Source organism: Diorhabda carinulata, chromosome 5 (genome assembly GCF_026250575.1).
Source record: "Diorhabda carinulata isolate Delta chromosome 5, icDioCari1.1, whole genome shotgun sequence".
Classification (NCBI taxonomy): Eukaryota; Metazoa; Arthropoda; class Insecta; order Coleoptera; family Chrysomelidae; genus Diorhabda; species Diorhabda carinulata.
The window spans coordinates 12,518,678-12,540,547 of record NC_079464.1 but is presented as its reverse complement, the minus strand read 5'-3'; the positions used below and the strand labels follow the sequence as shown (position 1 = coordinate 12,540,547).

At 31.8% G+C, this 21,870-nt stretch overlaps 1 protein-coding gene across 1 annotated transcript; it reads left to right on the top strand.

Annotated features, from left to right (window-relative positions):
- Positions 1-16,342: 16,342 nt before the first annotated feature.
- Positions 16,343-20,322, top strand: LOC130893600 (uncharacterized). Its single transcript, XM_057799823.1, has 4 exons — positions 16,343-16,632; positions 16,684-16,991; positions 18,358-18,454; positions 20,034-20,322. The coding sequence occupies exons 1-4, from the start codon at positions 16,615-16,617 to the stop codon at positions 20,292-20,294; spliced, it is 684 nt and encodes a 227-aa protein (XP_057655806.1). The 5' UTR covers positions 16,343-16,614; the 3' UTR covers positions 20,295-20,322.
- The last annotated feature ends 1,548 nt before the right edge of the window (positions 20,323-21,870 follow it).

Below are 21,870 nucleotides of genomic sequence, written 5' to 3'. Positions count from 1 at the left end.
AAAACCAATATATACATTTGATATTTCAAAGTGACTTTCTCGTACGACCAAAATCTTTCAGATACCTCGTTTTCTTTGAACAATCATCTTAAATCCAATAATCTGATAAATCTAAAAGAGATTTATGAACAACACAACATTTTGTTTTGAATATCGGTGTTATGGCTCAGTGGAAACGATCGTTAGTCTGAATATGATTATTGTATGATCAATAATAGACAATTCATTCGAAATCCTTCACCCGTTATTTTAGTTATGACCAAAGTTTGATCCTTTACCCTTGTAACGAATGTTGATGTATTCCCTACATTGTGTATGTTAAGGTTATTAACTTTCAACTCCAATGATGTTGTCCTCGCTTCCCCAAACAGTGTTTTGTATGTTTTCATATCATCCTAGGAGTATTGGCAGTTTCTTTCTCTGACAGTACTCCACTAGTCTTTGCAGTTCTGGTGGCGTTACTATTGAAGTAGCAGAAGAATATGACGATTTTCTGATGTCTTTTCTCGTATTCGAGATAAGTTCGAATTAGTAGGTATTCCAAAAAGTGCGGTACATCGCATAAATAATTTGGAATTTTCTTAAGATCCACGCCCTTAGACACTACACGAACAAAGGATTGATACTTACTGGTGCGTACAATCAAGTGACCAAAAATGAAAAAAGCAGACATTTCAAGTATATTTTATTACATCCAGTTACAGCCTCAACATCCAGTTTACATAATTAACAAACTTTGCGGCATTGCTGAACACACGAAGTATAGGTATATACAGGAGTCTGAACGTAATGTTAAACGAATGGTCTCAATATAGGGGACAGATTTTTTTGCTGGTAGAGTGCGCCATTTTTCAAGAAGTACTCGCTTAAATTCTTACGCAGGAAGTCTTGTTGCTATTTTTATAAATTACCAAATGTTACCTATTCTGTTCAGTATTACGATAAACATAATTGATAAAAAAAATAATTGAAGAATTATTGTCAAACATTTTTATTTTTTTATTAAAATAGTATTAGATACAAACAAAACATGTTAAATATTCAAAAACCCATTTAAATATTTATATAAAAGATAAATAATTTCTGTTATTAATATAATTTAGAATTTTTTTTACGAAATTTTTTACATTTAATTTTTTCTTCTGTAGCACTTTTATTGAAACATTTGACAAGAAAATGTCCTCGCATCATTAAGAAATTATTAATGATCTTTTTCGTTAATTCTTTCTTACGCTTATCACAGCCAACAGAAAACGGGATATTTCTCTTTGAAACAGCATCTAATATGTCAAAAATTATGTGAATCTGTACTGTTTCTGTACCAACCACCATCACTACTACTTCTTCCAAGCTTCTAATTAAATTGAATGATTGTTAACTATACTCCTCAACATAAATACTATGAAAAACCCTATACCGTTCAGACTCCTTATATCTATACTTCGAGCTTGAACACTTGAAAATTTGGTTAGATTTCCAATGCATCAGGGCCACTGTAAATTTCTCTACAATACGTAGTTTCCAGTTCGTGTAGCATGTAAACTTTTCTCAAAATATCCCTCGTAAATTATTAGTTATTCAATTTTCATCGACAACTTATTCCCTTTACGAGAAGTGAAAATTTTTCAAACCTTTTTTATATTGACGGACAAACCAGTTCCTATAATCTTTATTGATGAAAGGAAAATCATACTTATATACAAAAATATAAGAAAGAAGTTGGAAGCGAAATATAATGACGATGCCTTCTCATAATGCTTTAAAGAAATTTATTAGTCAGAAATACGGGGATTAAAATAATTATTCAGGATATTGTATTTATTTGTATAAGAAATAATGGGAAAACTCGCCACGTTCTAAAGCAAACAAAAAAGTTTTTATCTCTAATCAGGTAACATGTAATATAATTTTTGATTATTTTTTCAAAATACCATTAATCACAAAAGGCAAGAGAACGTATTTGCGGGAATACAAATTTTCCAGGCATTTGTTTGGGAGTTTTTATTCGGAATTCGGCGAATTAAAATATAAACCCTTTACAGAGAATGTAATCAACAGAAAGTTGAAAAAAAAAATATAATAAATCAAATCGGTTTGAAATATTAGATTAGTCGATTAAAAGGAGGGTTGAATTTCATTGTTGTATTAGCGTAAAACCTTGCCCATGACTTTTTAATATAAAAATGCTTAATACCCCGTAAAATTCTTATTATTTCACCATTATCCACGGTCTTTATCACTAAGATGATATAGAAAATCATATAGAATTATGAATATAAATGTGTACAGCTGACAGTTTACCTTCAGAATCTTAAGACGATAACGTGCGTAAAACAGTATAATTATGTGTAGAAAGTGCTTTCGTCGACGAAATGAACATTCTGTAAGTTGGTATTTTTGGAACCGTTGGCGATATTAATACTGAAGACTCTGTTTACGGTAAGGTAAGAAATGAAGTTTATCCTCAATATCTGGAGAAGATAAATTGGTTATCGAAACGCGCATCATACAATGTAATTGTGAGTGTTGGTGTAGTGGTGGTGTAAACAGTCTTCAGTCTCGTCGAAACGCGCGTCAGACAGTGTAATTGTGAGTGGTGGTGTAAACAGTCTTCAGTCTCGTCGAAACGCGCGTCAGACAGTGTAATTGTGAGTATTGGTGTAGTGGTGGTGTAAACAGTGTGTTCAGTATAAACGTTCTGTGTACACTTTTTTCAAACCGAATAACAAGGAAGATGGAATCCTTGACAGGTGATGACTAAAAGCCTTAAATTTTCAATTATCTGTCAAACTGTTTGGATGACGAAGGCGTCACCATGCAAAGTTGGTTTGAATTGTGAGTAAAGTAATTTAAAAAAACAATGTCTTAACCTCAGGAGTCGTCAAGGAATATAGGTATGACAGAATGATCTTTACTAGTCGACTAGCTTTGAGTCGAAGTAGAGGTGAATTATTCCCATTTTTGAGTTAATTGAATGGCATCAAGAGACTTTTTAGCAAACAACCAAGTTTTCCACAACTTAAACCCATAACTTCTTGAACAGTGAACCATGAAGTACACTGTTGTATAGTTCTTCCAATATTAATTGCAGAAGAGCGAGTAACAATCAATATTCCATTAATAAGCACGACACTCATACCAAATTAAGAAATGAAAAATAACGTTTACTCCCCATAAAAAATTCGGTAAACATCTAACAAACCCTCAGTCCACGGGGACTCATTATCTCCGCTGTATACTAATGAAAATATCGAATCGTAAACATAAATGCATTTCTATCGTCCGAGGCTGTCGGAAGACGTATGTACACAATTTCTTCGAAATATTCCTGCCAGACAGCTTGGGATAAGTTTGGCGTTCATAATTTTTTTCAAATAAATAAAAATATAATGAAATCATAATAAGAACTGCTGAATTAATAAATTTCCCATTTGTCTATTAGTCACGAAAGGGGTTGCTGTAGATCATTGACAGAACCGAAAAGCATGTAAAGGAAAACTGACATCTGTTGACAAAACTACTCAAGATTTTATACATAGGACAATTTATAGTTTATATAAGGAGAATATCGTAAAAAAGGCCCAACAAACAAAGAATTGCTTACTTTTATTGAAGGTTTAAAGTTAGAGGGAATTTATTACATTGACAAGATGTGCAAAGAACAGGGTCATACTCTTCTCAGACTACCTCCTTACTAAGGCATATTCAACCCTATAGAATTAATATGGGCAAACGTAAAATCAGAATTTCGAAAATGTAATCAGTCTCCAGAACTGAGTAAAGAGGTTGTAGAACTCGTAAAGAAAGTTCTAGCAGCAGACCGCCAATAGTTTTGAAAAAACTTTGTTGAATATGTCATCAAAGAAGAAGATAATTAAGTGGTATCACCTTCTATATAATCCTTCATAATTCAATCATAGATGACTACCATGATTATTTATAAAGATACTTTGGAATTGAAATGTTTTTTTTCTTCTGTTTTATTTGCAAAGAATTTATTTTCCTTCAAGGTTTTTGCTCTGAAATTTCGTTTTCTAGAAAAATAAAACGAATTGGGTACAAAAAGGACTCAGTTCACGTCTGGTAGCCTGTTTAAACCAAACGTCCTTACATTTCAGTCGTCTATTTATATTTTATAATTTGATATTCAGTTGTAGCAAGTTAACGAGATATAATAATGATTTTTTCTTAGTTTCAAGTAGGACTACAATTATGTGCATCTGTTCAAATAACGTCCAATTTATAATAATTCGATTGCCTTTTAAGGAATTTTCTATCGCATAAGATCTACATATTTTTAGAAGTATAAATAAAAACAATAAATTCATAAAATGAAGTATCTAGTCTTATGGATATACAAAATTGTCGGCAAGCGCTTTTATAACCTGCAATTGATATTGGAAGAACTACATCTACAACCGATGTTTTAGGCACTCCAGACTATCACTTCTTTCATCTTGCTCGGTAGCCAACTAGCTGGCGTGTTGAAACCACTTGATGCCGTCTGCTGTTAATTAGGTTAGGTTATTGTGAAAAGTTATTGGTGGTTCCCCTACAGTGTCCTATTTAGATCCTGTCGTGAAAATGATGTGAAACACTAGTAATATTTCATTGTTTTTACAAGTATACCAACAATTTCCTACATTGTGGAACATTAAAGATAAAGACTACAGCAACAAATCGTTGAGGGATGCGAGTTTTAAGAGAATTATGTCTTAGCTGAAAGAAAATCAGTTGTTAGGCGCCGCAGAATCTTCGTTCTTCAGCTCTTTCAGTAAAGTATTTGATGCACCTTAATCAGTACGTCTTCCTATCCACGGTTTCACCCGCACGTTTCTCTTATGCACTTTCCGTTTCGCGTTTTGTTGCAACTCCTACTAGAACCAGCTCCTCTGACATCTTCAATGCTCTGACTTGATCGTAAAGTATGCTTTTTTATTTTTAAGGGATGAAAATCACCCCTTACTTCAATAAATTGGAAACTAATGAATTAAAGCGATAATGGGCTATAGTTATGTTCAAATATAATGAATATCGATTGTTTTGTATCATGACTTTGATATTTTACACGTCACCTACCCTTAAAATCAACCCCTCATACAAAGATTATTTAAAAAATGTGGTAAAAAACATGAAATCTTTTTATTTCGTATCGTAATAGGAGAATTTTTTTCTTCAAGTATAAGAAATCTGACCCTCAATATTTTTAATAATGCAACCACCAAAAACATGTTCAAACATGTGAAATTATTGTTGTTTTTTTACAATGTAAGTAATATTTCTATTTTTTATATGTAACTACCCTTAAAAACTACCCTAATACAGTTATTTAAAAAAATGCTGAAAGTTCGAAATCCTTTTATTTTTGATTTTGAGTAGAAAAAATATATAAATCAAAGTTTTTAATTTAATTCAACCCCCAAAAACTACCCCTGACTAATTTCTTTGTTTTTCATAAGCTTCAATTCTGATGGGAATAATTTTTTCCAGAAAATGCGTAATTTTCGAGTTTTTCGTGAAAAAATTTTGAAAAAAGTGATTTTTTTTATAATTTTCAATCGTGAATAACTCATAAATTATTGAAATAAATAAAAAACCTGATGCAACATTTTCTTCATAAAATTCAATTCCCTATCGATTCCCGGTGTCATTTTGAAATTCGAAATTTCCATCCCCGAGTAAGGGTCGCATTTAAGCCTGGGGTAGAAGCATATATTGGCACCAAATCAGGTTTGTTATATACATCATTTTTTAGCTTCTGTCAAAATTTCAAACTAATCCATAAAGGTCTATAAAGGTCTTTAATTGAACTATTTTACGAGCTGCTTATGAAAAAGCCGGCTTGTAGCTTGTAAACTAGCCCCGTGTAAAATAATTGGACGCACGTTACAAATCTGGAGGCTGCCTCTAAGTCTCCTGTTATCCTATATTACATGTTCTCATATAATATGAAAAATACGTTATTTACAAATTCTGTACAATGAATTTTTTTTTTTAAAAATTGTAGTGAATAATTTCTAAATGCTGTCAAAAGAGATAACGAACTGTGAAGTTAATTAATCCTTGCAAATTGCCAAGTAAACAGCCCTATGATACTTACTGCATTTAATTAAACTTGATTCTATTGAATAACTGTGACAACTTGACCTAACTTAGTTAATATACTTCGACCCAACCGTCGTATTTTGCGGAAAGCGTTAAATCTAATGTCTATCAACGTTTGGTTCTGCATACACATTCTCTTGTTTTCTTTCTAGTCAACCGAAATGCTTACAGACCGAATAGTTGAAAGGAATTTAAATAATTCAAAATTGCTCTATATTACATATTGAAAAGCAGAAGGAATTTAATATATTTCTTTCTTTCAGTCAATAAAAGCTTTGCGAATAGATTTTCAATTAATTTCGCTTATATGGAACAGATAATTTACAAAGAGTTCATCTTTATAATCTTAATCCAGCACAGGACGTTTACTTGACAGTATCTTAAGCAAAATCGGAAAGTGATTACTTCTTAGAGCCTTTTAATTAAGGAATTAATCTTGTCAAGCGCTCAATTAACATCCTTTTAATGTGAAAATAATAGTAGAATAGGAGAAATAGGAAAGGCACTATAATGAATTTCGTAGATAACAAATTATAGTTGAAGAAATTTAAAATATGATCTTGTATCGATAGAACCGATACCTCGTAGCCGCGGGTTACTGCATTTCTAGATAATTATAAAAAACTATTTTTAAGCTGAAATCTGGTTTCTGTTTGATTTTTTTATATTTAATTTATTAAATGTTCTCAATAAATTATCTAAATTGTTCATATAAATAATTAATATTCAAATATTAATAAATTATTATTTCCTTACTGAACTGATTGATAAGAATAGGATAAAAAAAGAAAAATTGCAAGATTAGGGAGACTTGGCTCTGATCTGATCTGAAGTTCCTGTCCCTTGATAGGCCAGGGCATAAACGAAATTACGTGACAAAATTAATAGTAGAGAAAAAAACAACGCCATCGTGCTCTAGGGGTTGAATAAAAGTTATGTGCCAAAATTCAACATTCTTTGTCTATGCGTTATTTTTTAAACAATAAAAACACCAAAAAATCTGTACAAATGTTGTTTTTTGCGTTTTGCGCTGAACCTATGCAAGTCTCGTATTTGTTATATGGGCAATATTTTGGAAAATTAAAAATCTTTTATAAATTAAATTTATATAATTTGTTGCTTAGATAATTTGACCGAGAAGGGAAATTTTTTAATTTGTTTTATATTATTATAATTTGTTCAATTTTAAATATAAAAGTTTCTTATCCACTGAAAACCGAGATCTCGATGTACTAAATTAATACTCTAAAGATGGGCCCTGTGGCCTTAATAGTCTTGCAAAATGGCAATTCAACAATAGGAGGCCCTTTTTTTCAGGTCATTCTTGCTCACCGGATGGTCCTATCGTCATTTGGAAAGTCGCGTTGGAAAGAAGAAGAGTTGAACTAAAAATCCCTCATCTCAGTTTTTTGAATTTTTTTTTTTTTGACCTCAAAAAAGTGTTAATGTGTTTTATGAAACATATGCATGCATTCAAGTAAAGCAGTAAATACGAAATATTTCCCACTAAAATTAAGTATTTTCACCTAGAATGCAAAGTATTTTATGCCAGTATGAATAACTGTTTATTTAGTTTATAAATAAGTCTTACAAAAAATTGTAAAATTCATAGAGGGGACAATTAATTTTAGCAAAACACTAATGTGACAGCTAATATTAGCTGAACAAGTTAGCCCAGTAAAAAAAAATATCAACATCAGCTCAATAGTTACTGAGATAATTAATATTTTTCAGTGCTCCGCAGATTTGAAATCTGTCGGAGCATTTTTGAGCGCGCCGTCTTTACTAGTTTTTATTTTCCCTACTCCTCCGCTGTCGAAGGAGTGGGGATAATAAAATGTTTAGAAACCAATAAATTGTTTATAAACTTTTTTACCCCTTTTTTAACACTCTTTTGAGGTCAAAAAAAAAATTCGAAAAACTGAGATGAGGGATTGTTAGTTCAACTCTTCTTTTTTCCAACGCGACTTTTCAAATGATGATAGAACCATCTGGTAAGCAAGAATGGCCCTTTGAAAAAGGGCCTCTTATGATTTAATTGCCATTTTGCAAAAACTATTAGGGCCACAGGGCCCATCTTTAGAGTATTGATTGAGTTCATCGAGATCTCAGTTTTCAGTGAATAAGAAACTTTTATATTTAAAATTAAACAAATTATAAAAAATTATAAAAATGAAAAATTTTCTCCTTTCGGTTAAATTATCTAAGCAACAAATTATCGAAATTTGATTTATATAAGCTTATTTTGGAGATTTTTCAATTTTCTACAACATTGCCCACAGTAACAAAGACGACTCTTGCATTGGTTCAGCGCAAAACGCAAAAAACAAAATTTTTACCGATTTTTTGGTGTTTTTATTGTTAAAAAAAATAAAGCATAGACAAAAACCCCTAGAACCCGATGGCTTTGTTTTTTTTTTCTACTATTAATTTTGTCATCAAAAGCCCTTTTTTTTCGTAAGTGCCCTGGCCTATAAAGAAAACGTAGATGTTCGCGCTTCTGTATTGAAATACGTAGTCGAGTGTTTCATTATACTAAGCGTAAAATTCATACGAAGCCTACTACGACTACGCCAAATATATATTTAACTTTCGAAGCTTTATTAGCACAAAAAGTTATTGTAAATAGCGTTATAAAGAATATTGTTAATTCAATCGTTGAGATTAGTTCAACATTCATAAAACTGGAACTTTTTTTTGTGAAAGAAGTTTCTTAAAAATAAAGTTTCGGAAGTGGAATTTATAATTCGTACAAAACTCCAAAGCATGGAAAGCAGTGGAATTACCTCTTCAGTCACCTTTCTTATATTAACTTTTTGTTTCTTATTTTGTTTAATACTTTATTCTATTTTAACTTAATTTGAGGTCTTTTTTCATACAGGTGAAGTCATGAGGAACTAAAAGGAGTGTCCACTTCTGACATAAGTTCTTTTTTTGTACGTCACAACGATGCAGCGCAAAAAATGTTTGCCGCAAAAAGGGATAATGAAACAATGTAAATTATTGCGTAATAATTTATATTTTGATGCTGAGTTTGTACGTCGCATTTCTAAATGACATTTTGATTTTGTAGCTACAGCGTTCTATTTAAGTACAGACTCTTAATCAAACAACGTCTCCTTTGATTAGCCTTCTTTTTAGTAACGAGGTAATTCATAATGATGAAAACGGTACATTTATTCTTTACTTCTAATTTAGTCATTAGGTGATACTGAAAAACACACAAAAAAGTACAACACAGAGCAAGAAAGACCAAAATCAACCGACACAAATAGTAAATATGCATCACTAAGTGCGGCAAATCATCTGACATTCGATTAAAAATTGACAACTTTCGGATAGTGTGACAGTTATTTGAGTCACAAAAATCTTTGCCGAATGCTTCACAAAACAAGAATTTATGTGAAATGTTGACCAAGCTTTACATACTTTCACCATTAGTAGAGTCCTTTGGGGAGGATATCGTGAGGCTACAAAAAATATCAACTCGTGATTTGTGGAATCAACACAGCTCATTTGATTTTTTGAATTTTTCAGGTACAGATACCAACAAGCAAGTGGTTAATATTAGCTAAATCTAATAATTACAGGACTGGTATTAGATGAAGTAATTGAGGGATTCATACTAAATATTACACCCTGTAGACCAAACAAAGTGCAGCTCTAATGACGTATTATTGTGTAATGAGGTATTGATATTAGAACGTCATCACGATGACATCCTACTAATGTTCTGTCACAAACTAGATTCATGAGTAATCCACTCCTAAAACATTATTTCGGCATATATATTTCAATATCACATCTTTAGGTTCCAGTCTTAACCTTTTATGACATTCATGTGTACCTAAGCAGAATTTCTCAATTTGTTCTTTGAATCTGTTCGAAAGTTAACGACAGTGGTCAACTTTTATTTTTACAAAATTTCATGCAATAAATTTTATAAGAAATAGTGGATAATACATAATTCTGTCGGTTCAATTGACCTTGAATACTATTTGATATTTAATTAGTAGTTTAGTTAATATGTCGCATTCACATTTAACAGTCGAACATAAATTTCTATCTACTCAACGATCATTCATGTGTAATGATAGACGCTGTTTGAACAATTGCGAAGTTTCGCCGCTATAAGTGCATCTGCAAATATTAATTTCCAACGCGAACTGACAAATGTTAACAATAATTCGATTTGCAATAATAAACCAAATCATAATACGAATCATCTGTTCATGCAGTAGAACCTCGTCAACCGAATATTTTGATAAAGGTCAAAGTGTAGCCAAAACTTCAAATAAAGTCTCTCGTCAAACTTTTAGACGCACATTTTTAATAATTTTATGTCTCTTATGAATTTTTATACCGTAATGGTATATCTAAACTATAATATTATTGATTTCTAATCGAAAGATTTGTTGTAGACTACCTATTTGTATTTATTTTTAACATATGGCAACACTGTGTTAACAAAGTGATACATGACACGTGTTCAATGCGTCTCAACTTGTTCCCGGTCTTAAGAATTTGCTTATTGTCTAGCATAGACTCATATAGTTAGTTGTTCTAGGAATCTTTTTATGAGACATTTTGGTGCAACTTAACCAATTTATTTCTTCAGCCTTTTCTATTTTCACTATCAAATATTTATTATTATAACAAAATCGTTATTTGTATGCCAAGGATTGAAAGTGCTACTTTATTGGACGAGTCTGAAAATTGTGAGACGAGTCCAACAAAGTAGTATTCCAGCCGCATCGTACCACAACATTTTTTATACGACGCATGAGATCCAAAACTTTTCAAATTACACTGAAATTAAACTTTTTGATTTTTTGCAGTGTACCCTTTGTTTTGTTCCTTCAGGAAATTGATGAGTTTTGGATATTTGTTGATGTGATCATCTTGTTTTATTGTGAGAGTACTTTTAATCATCGAGAATGTAGACCATAAAGTAGAACTTTTCCAGATTCTTTATTTTTCTGAAAAATAAGCGAGTATTTCGTTGGGTTTTTCGCTTTTTTCTGGTGACACCACTTCATACAGAGCTCGTACTGTTTTTCATACCTTGCATGAGATTTATCCGCAACGAATTAAGAACGGCCTCATTGCTTTCTTCGGTGAAATCAGGTGGCGTGGATTCGAATAACTCTTCATCGCTGATGTTTTCTTTTTCATCATCATTCATTGTTATTCATTAATTTAGATAAAACAAATAATTTCAGAAAATTAAAAATTTAAGTTTATGCAAAATCATCGAAGTGACACTGTCAACTGTCAACATTGAAGTGTTTTGCAGTACGGAACTGTCACTTTCAGTACATGGAACACTCAAAACGCAACTTTCCGTATGTAAATGAATACAGAACAAACAACTTTCAGATGGCGTCGTCAAAAAAATTATTTTCTCATAATAAGTGACATTTGATATGAAATATATTTTACATATGACAATCCATATCTTTCTAAAAATATTTTACTTGTAAAACAAGATGACTGAATAAATTCAGATCGGGTTGGAGTTACGCATCGATTTGTTAAGATACAACAGAGTCCGTTGTATTTGAATTTCAGATTCGAAAATATCCAAATCCAAACAATAGTTCTCATTCGCTACAAGGTGACCAAATTTGTTGCCCTTTTAGGGAGTGAATTAAGTTATGTTAATGGAAACATTTTTTTAAGAGGTGATCGGAAACAAAAAGTATTTTTTATAGTTAACATCATTTCAATTTACTGCTAAAAAGTTATTTTGTTTCTTATAATGAATTATTAACAATTATAAAATAATTAACAATTACATTTAATGATGAAAATCGCGAACTGCTGAAGCCAAAACATGAAAGCGGTCAGTGTGATCCATGGATAATTACATATTTTGACATATTATAACGTGCACACTCGCTCCACGTTTTGGGTGTATGCACTGGAATCAAGATCGACGAAATCATAAGTATGATTAACTGTCAAGTGTGTGAAACCTATAATATGAAATAAAAGAAATAAACTTTCAAGGATTGACCTAACCTAAACTAACCTAACACTTTTTTTGGCCCCTGAGGTAGGGTGGAAGCTTATACCTTCCTCTTAGCGGGCTATGCAATACTGAGAGTTCGTGAGTAACTTTCACATCTCAGCAAACCACCCTCCTCATTTAAGCACCCTTAGGAGTCTGCGTGTGCTGGCAGAGATTGTCATTTCATCAGCACGCCTCCCTTAATTACTCAATTACTTCATTAATAATTACTCATTTTCTCCTCAGTCCTCTTTACCTTTCTTCCTCATCGCGACCGTCATATATTCTGATATATTTTGCCAGTTTTTTTTTGATCTTACTATGTTTTCTACTATTTCCTTTTCTCTTGGTAGTTTTCCTTCTTTTCAATGTCATTTTTTTCCTGATCCCATCTTGCACATTCATACAGGACATGGACCGCGTCGTCCGTTTGATTACCCTCGCCGCATAGATCATTGGTGTAGGTACCGATGACCTATGTTCCGTAAGAATCTGCTTGCGAAATAGTTGGTTGCCCTGTGTTTGCAGTTTATTCACTTGCTTGTGTCGCTAATGAGGCATTTCGTCAAATCTAACCTAATTTAACCCAAACTAACCTACTCTAATTGAATTTTATTTCATGTAATTAGTATTTTTCTAAATTTTTCTCTTTAGATTTTTTGTTTTATTAATATATTTATCCTTACTTCATACAAGTATCGGTTATTACTTCACAATTTTCAAATCAAAATATTTCGAAAACAGTACACAGTATCGAAATTTATCAAGAGTATCTTTTCGATGAAAAATTAAATGATGTGCACTTTAAATTTTTCGTATTAAATCTAATATTGAGAAGGTTATGTTCAATATCACTTAGTATGACCCTTGTAACTAGCACCCTCTATGAGAGTCAGATATAAAAACAAATTCATCGTATGAAGAAGCTTCCAAAACATGTTGCCAGTAGTTGCCACAAAATCTTTATTAGATCAAACTTAAGAAAAAATAACCTGGTGGGAAACGATTTCGACAAATATAGAGGTGATTGTTAAAATCTAGTTCCAATCTCGTTTCATTTATGAGATATTCAGATTTTCCATAGATTAATCTAACCCTGTAGATAGCGAGGGATAACTTAATTTCAAAACAGAAAGGGAAGTTGAATTTGATATAGATTATTAGGTTTCAAGAAAGTTTATAAAATTTGTTTCTGATACTGATGGGTTAACTTGAATTTAAAATGAAACTTCGACTAAAAAATCGGTGAGATTTATAAGAAGAGCCACACTGTTTCTCCACAGCAATTCCACATATTTTGATGGATTCTCGAAAAGTTTGAACAGATTTTAAGCCCCCAAAATCTGAATAAAGAATAAATTTAAATGAGACCTTTTGTTATCAAAATTTGTTTTCGAGTATAAGTAGAATTAACACTTTTGCAAAAATCAGGATGAATCCATTTAAGCTCGACAGATTAAAATAGAAATCGGAAGGAATTACTCGTTATTTTCAAATCGATTATTTGATATTGAGATAGAAGATGCTATGATCAAACTCCTTGCAAACTCGATGAATTGTTTATTCTTATATATATATACATATATATACATATATATATATATATATATATATATATATATATATACATATATAGGGGATTGTTAAACTAATCTGATGAGACGTAATGATGTCGAAACTAGTCAGTGAATACAAACCTCTCCTTGCAATTGCGCGCCATTGAGGATGTTCGTATCGACACAAAGCTTAATTGACACTACGCTATTCATAGGGGATGTAACTTAATATTTGTCGAGGCATTAGCCAGGAAAGTAGTAGTTTTCTCTTTTGAAGAACGGCAGAATATTTTTTTCGCTGTATAAAAGTGATTTATACCTTTATATGCGTCGGTTGAATTACTTATTTTCTGATTTTCCAATCGGTGAGACTACAAAATTTAATCTTTCTACAATGTTTTATTGGACAGCTTCGACGCATTTACAAGTATGTGATTACATAAATTTGTTATTTCATCACATCAAGCGATTAAATTGATGTATTCATTAATTTTTCTACCTGAAAATGTAAATCACTTCCTGAACGGTTGAGCAATTTACAGGTTTTCAAAGAATATTAAAATTGCTCACAAATTCAAAAGCTTCATTTCATATTTCATGTAACTATTTTAGTATTTCCACTTTCTATTAAAAATATGTAGTGTTTAAATGGAGGAGAGGTTTTGTGTCTAGTGCTTCTTTCTTTTATATAAAAGCTATTGAAATCTCGTGAAGTCGAGAAACTTTATAAGTTAGAATATCTACTTGTCTTGTATTCCGTATGGAATGGTTCACATTAGTACAGTCATTAAAAACAAAAAAATCAATACTTCCATCACTTATTTTTATTCCACACGAATTCGAATTTAAAAATCCATGTACCCGTGAAATTATAATAAAAATTTCGTAATTTTTTCACCCTTCTCGAGATATATTAGAATTAAATTAGTTTCATAAATTGAAATGAGTTTAGAATTTAACCGACAGCATTGAATGGAGTTATAATCTTTCAGAAATGTCTGGAGGGCAATTTGATTCTAAATGTACCCTTTTTATGTAGTAAACTTCAATTTCAGTAAAGAGACTTTCCACAGTTTGTCCAGAATTCACCGAAAGAAATATAAATTTTTGTTATACGTACCAACCAATCGATTCACTCGACTTGCTTGGACAAGTATATAGAATCATGTAATTACATTATTTACAACGTGTGACAGAAATAGAAGAAATAAACTCATTGTTATTTTCAAGTTAACTTTTTCATAATAAAGAAGTCTCTTGATCAAGAACTATACGACTAATCCCCATACTAAGAGTTTTGTATAGAATTAACCAATCTCACTATGACATACAGAACTTTGGATATTTTCTACCAAACTATCTCTCATATAAATAAAGAAATTCTCACGTTGTGTAATTTCTCCATTATTTGTATTTAGTATGATTATTATGAAATTATTTACATTTGTTAGGCTCGATTATTTCGTATTCTTTCGAGACCGACAATATCTACAATTGGATAAAGCTGCATTATTTTTCAAAACATTGTAGAAGTATTTCTTCCATTTCGATTGAGGTACCTTAAAAACATTCGATTTGAATGCATCAAACGCTTATTCAAGTGTAGAAAAACGTTGTCTTCGCAATTTATTTTAATGTACGGAATAAGAAGAAATCAATGAGTTCCAAATAAGAACTGTACGGTGGATGACCCATCAATTCGATGTTTTGACTGTTCAAAAACGTTTTGTATGAGCTGATTTGTGAGAGCTTGCATCGTCGTGGTTCTGGCAAACAAATACTGGTAAACCATTAAAAATTAATTGCTCTACTTTGTTCTAATGAGACGGTGGCGACATGTCCAATAAATTCGAAAAAACAGGAGATTACTTGCTCCATATGCGAACAATTTTTGTTGGTTTGACTCGTCTTAGAAGACCCATACAGTCGAATGTAGTCAATTTCGAGTTTATATGCATCGATCCCTGATTTATTTCACATATAACATTTATATGAACCAATCGACACGAGCTTTTTCGTAAGCGATTCTCAAATTATGCAGTATTTAATGCATGCAAATCTTTTTGACTGCCAATTGTTCATACTACATTTAATGTATGCAAGTGGAACTAATGCCCAAGTATGTCTCAATCTCACGGTATGTCACATGACGATCTTGCACTAGCAGTTAATAAACAGTATCGATTGTTTCGGACACAGCATTTGATTTTGGACGACCTTCACAAAATTCATCCTACGATTCAATTAGAAAAACACGAATGGTTCAAGATGATAGTCCGTCACCAAAAGTCGAAGCGACTCGGTACCGCTGCTGGTTTTATCCATGTCGAAAGTCGTAGAAAATCACCGCACGAAAATGTTTGCGAATTAATTCGATTTTTTTACCAAGATGAATGTTTCAAGTATCCGAATACAAATCTGAGTACATTCATAATTAAAAATGTCAAACTCTATGATGGTTTTGTCAGATTTGACATATTGACAACTGTGTTGCTATTGTTCAAAGGTAGCAGCTCTCCTATTATTACCAATTCATCTGGATATATTTCTTTTTATTCAGATCATAGATCTCTTGGTTCATAGACATTGGCATATCAGTCTCTTTCACTACTGTGTCATTTCTGCAGCCACTAATACGTTCTATTGTCAGAAGAGGCTGCCCAAATGTAATATATATCGACAATGGTACTTGCTTCAATTGTGCCAAAAATGCCTTCAACTCTATTGATAATACTGTTACCATATTAATGGCTATAATACTAAGAATATCCTTATTCTAACATTGGATGAAAATTGAGATAAAAAATCAACTTTTCCAGTTACGTTTTCATCTAAATGAAAGAAGAAAATATCATTTTTGTACTGTCAGTTTGATAAAATTGGTTATTGAATTTTGTCAAAGAGCATTTTTATCCTCGCCAATTGAAAAATTTAACAAGAATGCCACCTCCATTTATAGTAAGTTTTATTTTTAAAAAAATACTCGATTTCTAGAATAAATTATTACAGCTCGAAAATATACACGAAAATCCAATGGATCTTCGCCCTAAAGTAACTTTGTACACAAAGAAAAAGTTTATCCCAGCTGTTAAAGTAACAGGATGGGAAAACTACCAATATTCACAACCTGTAGATAATAATCCTTACAGTCCAGAGAATTACAATCTCTTCAGGTCTCACTACAATCATTGCGGTAATAACTACGATGATAATTGGTCTACAACCACAGAAGATATGTTAAAACAAGTCTTCAAAAGAAGGAAAGATTTAGACATTAATCCTAATAAATTATTGGTTAACGTTTATACTGGGATCGAGTAAGTTATAAATACATCAGTATCAGCTGGATTTTTACCTAAATTATGGTAGAATTAATGATAATTTCAACTAGAATAAAAATATTTGGTAAAACTTAAGATTATGGACCGTCGATTTGTAGTGATTTGCGGGCGGAAGTAGAAGAGAATAGTGAGGAAAGGCCCTTCTCTGAAGGGATTGGTGGCGAAGCCCCCCGTTGTGTTTAATTGGAAGATAAAGTTTGAGGTTATGTCGGGTATAAATCAGTACTGCTCAGTATAAACGTATTAAGAAGTTCTCGGCTCCTAACCTAACCACTCCCCCGGTAAAAGCTACTCATCCCGTGATGGGATCCTTTCTTTAAATAATTCAAAACTGATGTTATATTAAGGGTATATTAGTACTAACTACATAGTACATAATATATTTTGCAACTTTATAAATCGTTCGGGTTTTTGAAGGAAATAATAATAACCTAACCTAACCCAACCCAATCTAATCTAACTTTCTCAATAATAAGGCGAAAAAACGATGATTGAAACACGCCCTAGTGTTAATAACTTTGTGTCAAAATTTCAGGTTAGAGAGTGTTTTAAAAAAGGCTAGTTATTCAAATTTGTAAAATAAAATCGAAAATGACACCGATTTGAAGTATGACATTGTAAATGATTAATAGCCACTGAATTTGCACGTCATGCGGGACATATTACAAAATTGCGTCAACGAGTTACGTTATTTACATTTTCAAAAATGATTTTCTCAAAAGCTATTCATTTCCGTAATGTAAAATTTTATATGTGAACTCCTTATCTCATGGACTATTTGCCATAAAAACATCCAATTCGACGTTCCATAATTTGAAATGTAGCCAAACAATTAATCCTCGTCCTCTTTCCATTATTCATGATACCATTTATAATTTATTCAGTAGTTACTTGAATGCTTGCCTATCCTATGATATCTTTTCGGCATGATACAGTCTCATATTTATCAAGGGCTTTGTTTGGTCTACCCATTTAGTTGGAGATCTGCCTCTTGGGCGTTTGCCTTATACTTTCCTTTCTATGATTAATCGTTCTATTGTTTCCGATCTTCTAGTTAGCTACAGCAGGTACATGCAGTTTATTCTGGTTAGCAGCCTTGTACGTTGACCAATTTTTTGTACTGTGCTCTGTCCATGATACTCTTACCTCCAACTGATATTTTGTCTTGTCCTTCATCTAGAACCTCTCTCATGACGTATTTACTATAAACTTTAAATGAGCTACGTGAAAGAATGCAACCCTATCTAACTCCTGCGGCAGTTCTGAATGTCCCTGAGTAAACCCCGTCGATTCTGACTTTCGACAATTCATATATAGTTGTAATTATTGCATTGTCTTTTAGAGTTTCAAAACCGGAATCAAAATACAATTTCGATGATTCTTATGTCTCTACAATGCATAGCAGCTTCACAACTCCATATCCATATCGTATGAAAGGGGTAAGTATTTTTAACATCACTTGCCAGCGGTTTCTTATTGGGAATGTGACGATGAAACACCAAAGTGGACTAACCTTAATATATCTTCCGAGCTTCCGAATACTTATGTATTCATCGTCTGCGACTAAAATTATGGTCAAATACAATATAAGAAATATTTCTAATGTATAATAATAGTAAAATTCTCACTCACTTATAATAGTAATAGATTTTCTTTAGTTTGGAATTGTATTAATTTCTGTAAACATTTTAGATTTTAAAATTTCCAAATATTATAATTGACGTTGATAATTAGTCCACTTTGGTGTTTCATTGCCACGTTCCCAATAAGAAACCGCTTATGATATAGCTGGCAATGACTTTGTCACAATTCATTTCTGGACAAAAGCTTTTTCAAATAAATAGAGTTCATCGAAATAGGTTAAACAGAACCGAAAATACAGCCTTTTTTTCATACGAAGATTCCAAAGATTTCGATTATCGTATATAAATTGCCACTTAGAGGCAATTTCTGGGTGAATTTCAAAAGAATTTGGCTTTTTCAAATTTATATTTTAAAATATTCCCTCTGGTGGTAAACCTAATATTCCGACAATAATTTTCACGAGTTTCTCGGGGCAATTATTCTATAATTTTTTTATTCCTGAATTTGTAATATATTTCGTTCCTGAGATATGACCGTCGATCTTTCTTAATCGCCTACACGGTACATCTTTCAGTTATAATTTTCTAAAAATAACGAAATAAATAACAAAAATGTAAAAACAAACATAATACAAATTTCTAGTAAACCAAAACTCACGCTGTTAAGATCAGTAAAGCAGCGCTGCATAATATTAAACAGGAAGTTCATTTCTTATTACAGTAGATGTAAATAACCATTTGGTACCAAATAAATAAGTATAGTTCTTCCTATATCAATTGCAGAAGACAGTTATGCGAGGAACAATCAATATTTCATAAATACTCACGGCACCCATACCAAATTAAGAAATGAAAAATCATATCAGTCCCAGTATAAAATTTGGTAAGCATCTAACAAACCGTCAGTCCACGTGGACTCGTCATTTCCACTGTCTACCAATGAAAACATCGAATTGTGAACATGAATGCATTTCTATTGGCCGAAGCTGTCGGAATTTATCGAGTAGTCACGAAAAGGGTTGCTGTGGATCATTCACAAAACCGAAAAACATGTAATCAAAACCAGATAAGGTACAAAAAGGGCTCAGTTCACGTCTTGTACCCTGTTTAAACCGAACTCCCTCACAGGCAGGTTGTACTCGTCTATTTACGTTTTATAATTGATTATTCAGTTTGAACAAGTTAATTGTCGATTGCCTTTTAACGATAAGATATACATAATTTTAAAAGTATTTATAAAAATAATAAATTTATAAAATGATCTACGGCTATGGTAGATAGATCAAACAAAATTGTGGGCAAGTGTTGATATTGGAAGAGCTATCAATTGAGCTCAAAATATAATTTGTCTGTAACAGTCCTATTGAATTACTATTAAAATTGAGATTTCAACGGTTTCCGTATTATTCTTTTTATCCTTACTTTCATTTTTTAGCTCTCCTTAGCGGATCCACCATATTTACAGAACAGAAGATTCTCCAGCGTTCCGAATTGTAAATTTTTAGATGATAACTTCATCAAAGACACAAAAAATCTTCAGAAGCATAAAATGTTTCGACATGTTTCCTACAATTGCTGTACCAACAAATTCACAGATGGAAGTTCTCAAAATGCCAGTCAAAATAAATGTTGTGATTTAAATTTCTATCAAACGGAAACGGAACCTTGTAAGCAACTAAATGTAATGAATCAGTGAATACTGGAAATATATGCTTATGAAAGTGAATTGTTATTCATTATAAAAGGGAAAAAAGTACTAGATTTTAGCTTGAGGTTGCATTGTCTCCCAAAGTGCATAATTAAATTGAATAATTGAATTAAAACAAACCGTTTGTACGGATTTTTCATTCCTTAGCAGTTAACTATTTATACTGATACTGTACTGTACCTCGAAAAAGTGGAATTTAAATTGAGGTTTACTATTTTTTAACTTATTAGTCCAAGATCCAAACTTAAATCGACCTTCACCAAGTTGATTATTTTATAATAAATTTATTTGTCTGAAAAAATCCTGGACAGATTATTTTCATTTATTTTTCAAAAAACGATTTTTCATGAAATGTTGCAACATCAAGTTAATTAGAAAGTTTTATACTGGACTTAAAATATAAAATATATAGTAGGGGCAGACAAAGGGCTGTCTATTATTAACCTGGACAAACTACTGGGTTGGCAGGTATAAACAGGTATGTCAATACCAGTTACTTTCACTTGATGGGATAATAGGACAAATTTTATAAGTGATGTTTTATTGTGAACACGTTGATAAAGGATTGTTTGCAACTATTTCGATCCTAAAGAGGTTTGCGAATTTTGAAGATTCAAATTACAACGCGTGTGGAAATGAATGACAGAGAGATTCGAGGAAAATATCCCGTTTAAGTACTGAACATTGGAGTCGTGTCTGGAACTCAAACGTTGCATTTACGAGAGTTCGACATTGACAGATTTGGCTGTAGATCGAATGGTCTTCGTCTTCTTTGAAAACGGTTCTCCCATTTCAATCCATTGTTTTGATTGTGTTTTTGTTTCGGATGTGATGTGATGAATGATGGTTTCATCGACAGTTTTGAAATGGTGCGAAAATTCGGCTTTATTTGAATGAATGGAAACATCTTCACTATGCTGCTTTCACTGCATTCAAATTTCACTGAATCTTTTCTTAAAAATTCATGCAGTTTCTCAAAAAAATGATATCTTATAAATCGTTATACATATATTTTATTAGACTGAATTAGGTCGAAACTTCAGTTTATTTAAACTAGTATTCTATCAAAAAAGAGCAAAAATCAAGATGATTTATCAAAAGAGTGGCTTAAGAAGTAAAAAGTTCAAAAAATTGTTGTTCTTAAATTTTAATAAATTATTGGAGTTGGAAATTCGATAAATATTTCCAGCTTTAGAAACAACAACAATTACTTCTTGAAACAACAACAAATAGTGGGTACAATTCTGGAAATTTCTGGAAAATTGGACGTTCAAGAATTCCAGAAACTTGCTGGAATTTTGGTAATTTTCTAGGTTTTCATATAAAATTCATACAATTTTCGAAAATTTTTATTTTGAACTAATGCAATGTTTCAAAAAGGTACTAGATATTTCTGAAAATTATAACTGTTAAGTCCGCGGAAAATATATGCATTCAGACACGACTTCAGTGATTTAGAAAACTATAAAAATCAACAACTAACATACATGCATCAAGACAGTATAAATTGTGCTCCTTTCCACTTTCTAATGTAACATAGTTGTCCAGACCAGCTGGACCCCTT

Bases quoted from the DNA above. Each gene is read 5' to 3' on its own strand.
- LOC130893600 (XM_057799823.1), top strand. The intron at 16,992-18,357 runs GTAAGTTATAAA...ATTGTCTTTTAG, and splicing joins AACGTTTATACTGGGATCGA to AGTTTCAAAACCGGAATCAA. The intron at 18,455-20,033 runs GTAAGTATTTTT...TTCATTTTTTAG, and splicing joins ATCCATATCGTATGAAAGGG to CTCTCCTTAGCGGATCCACC.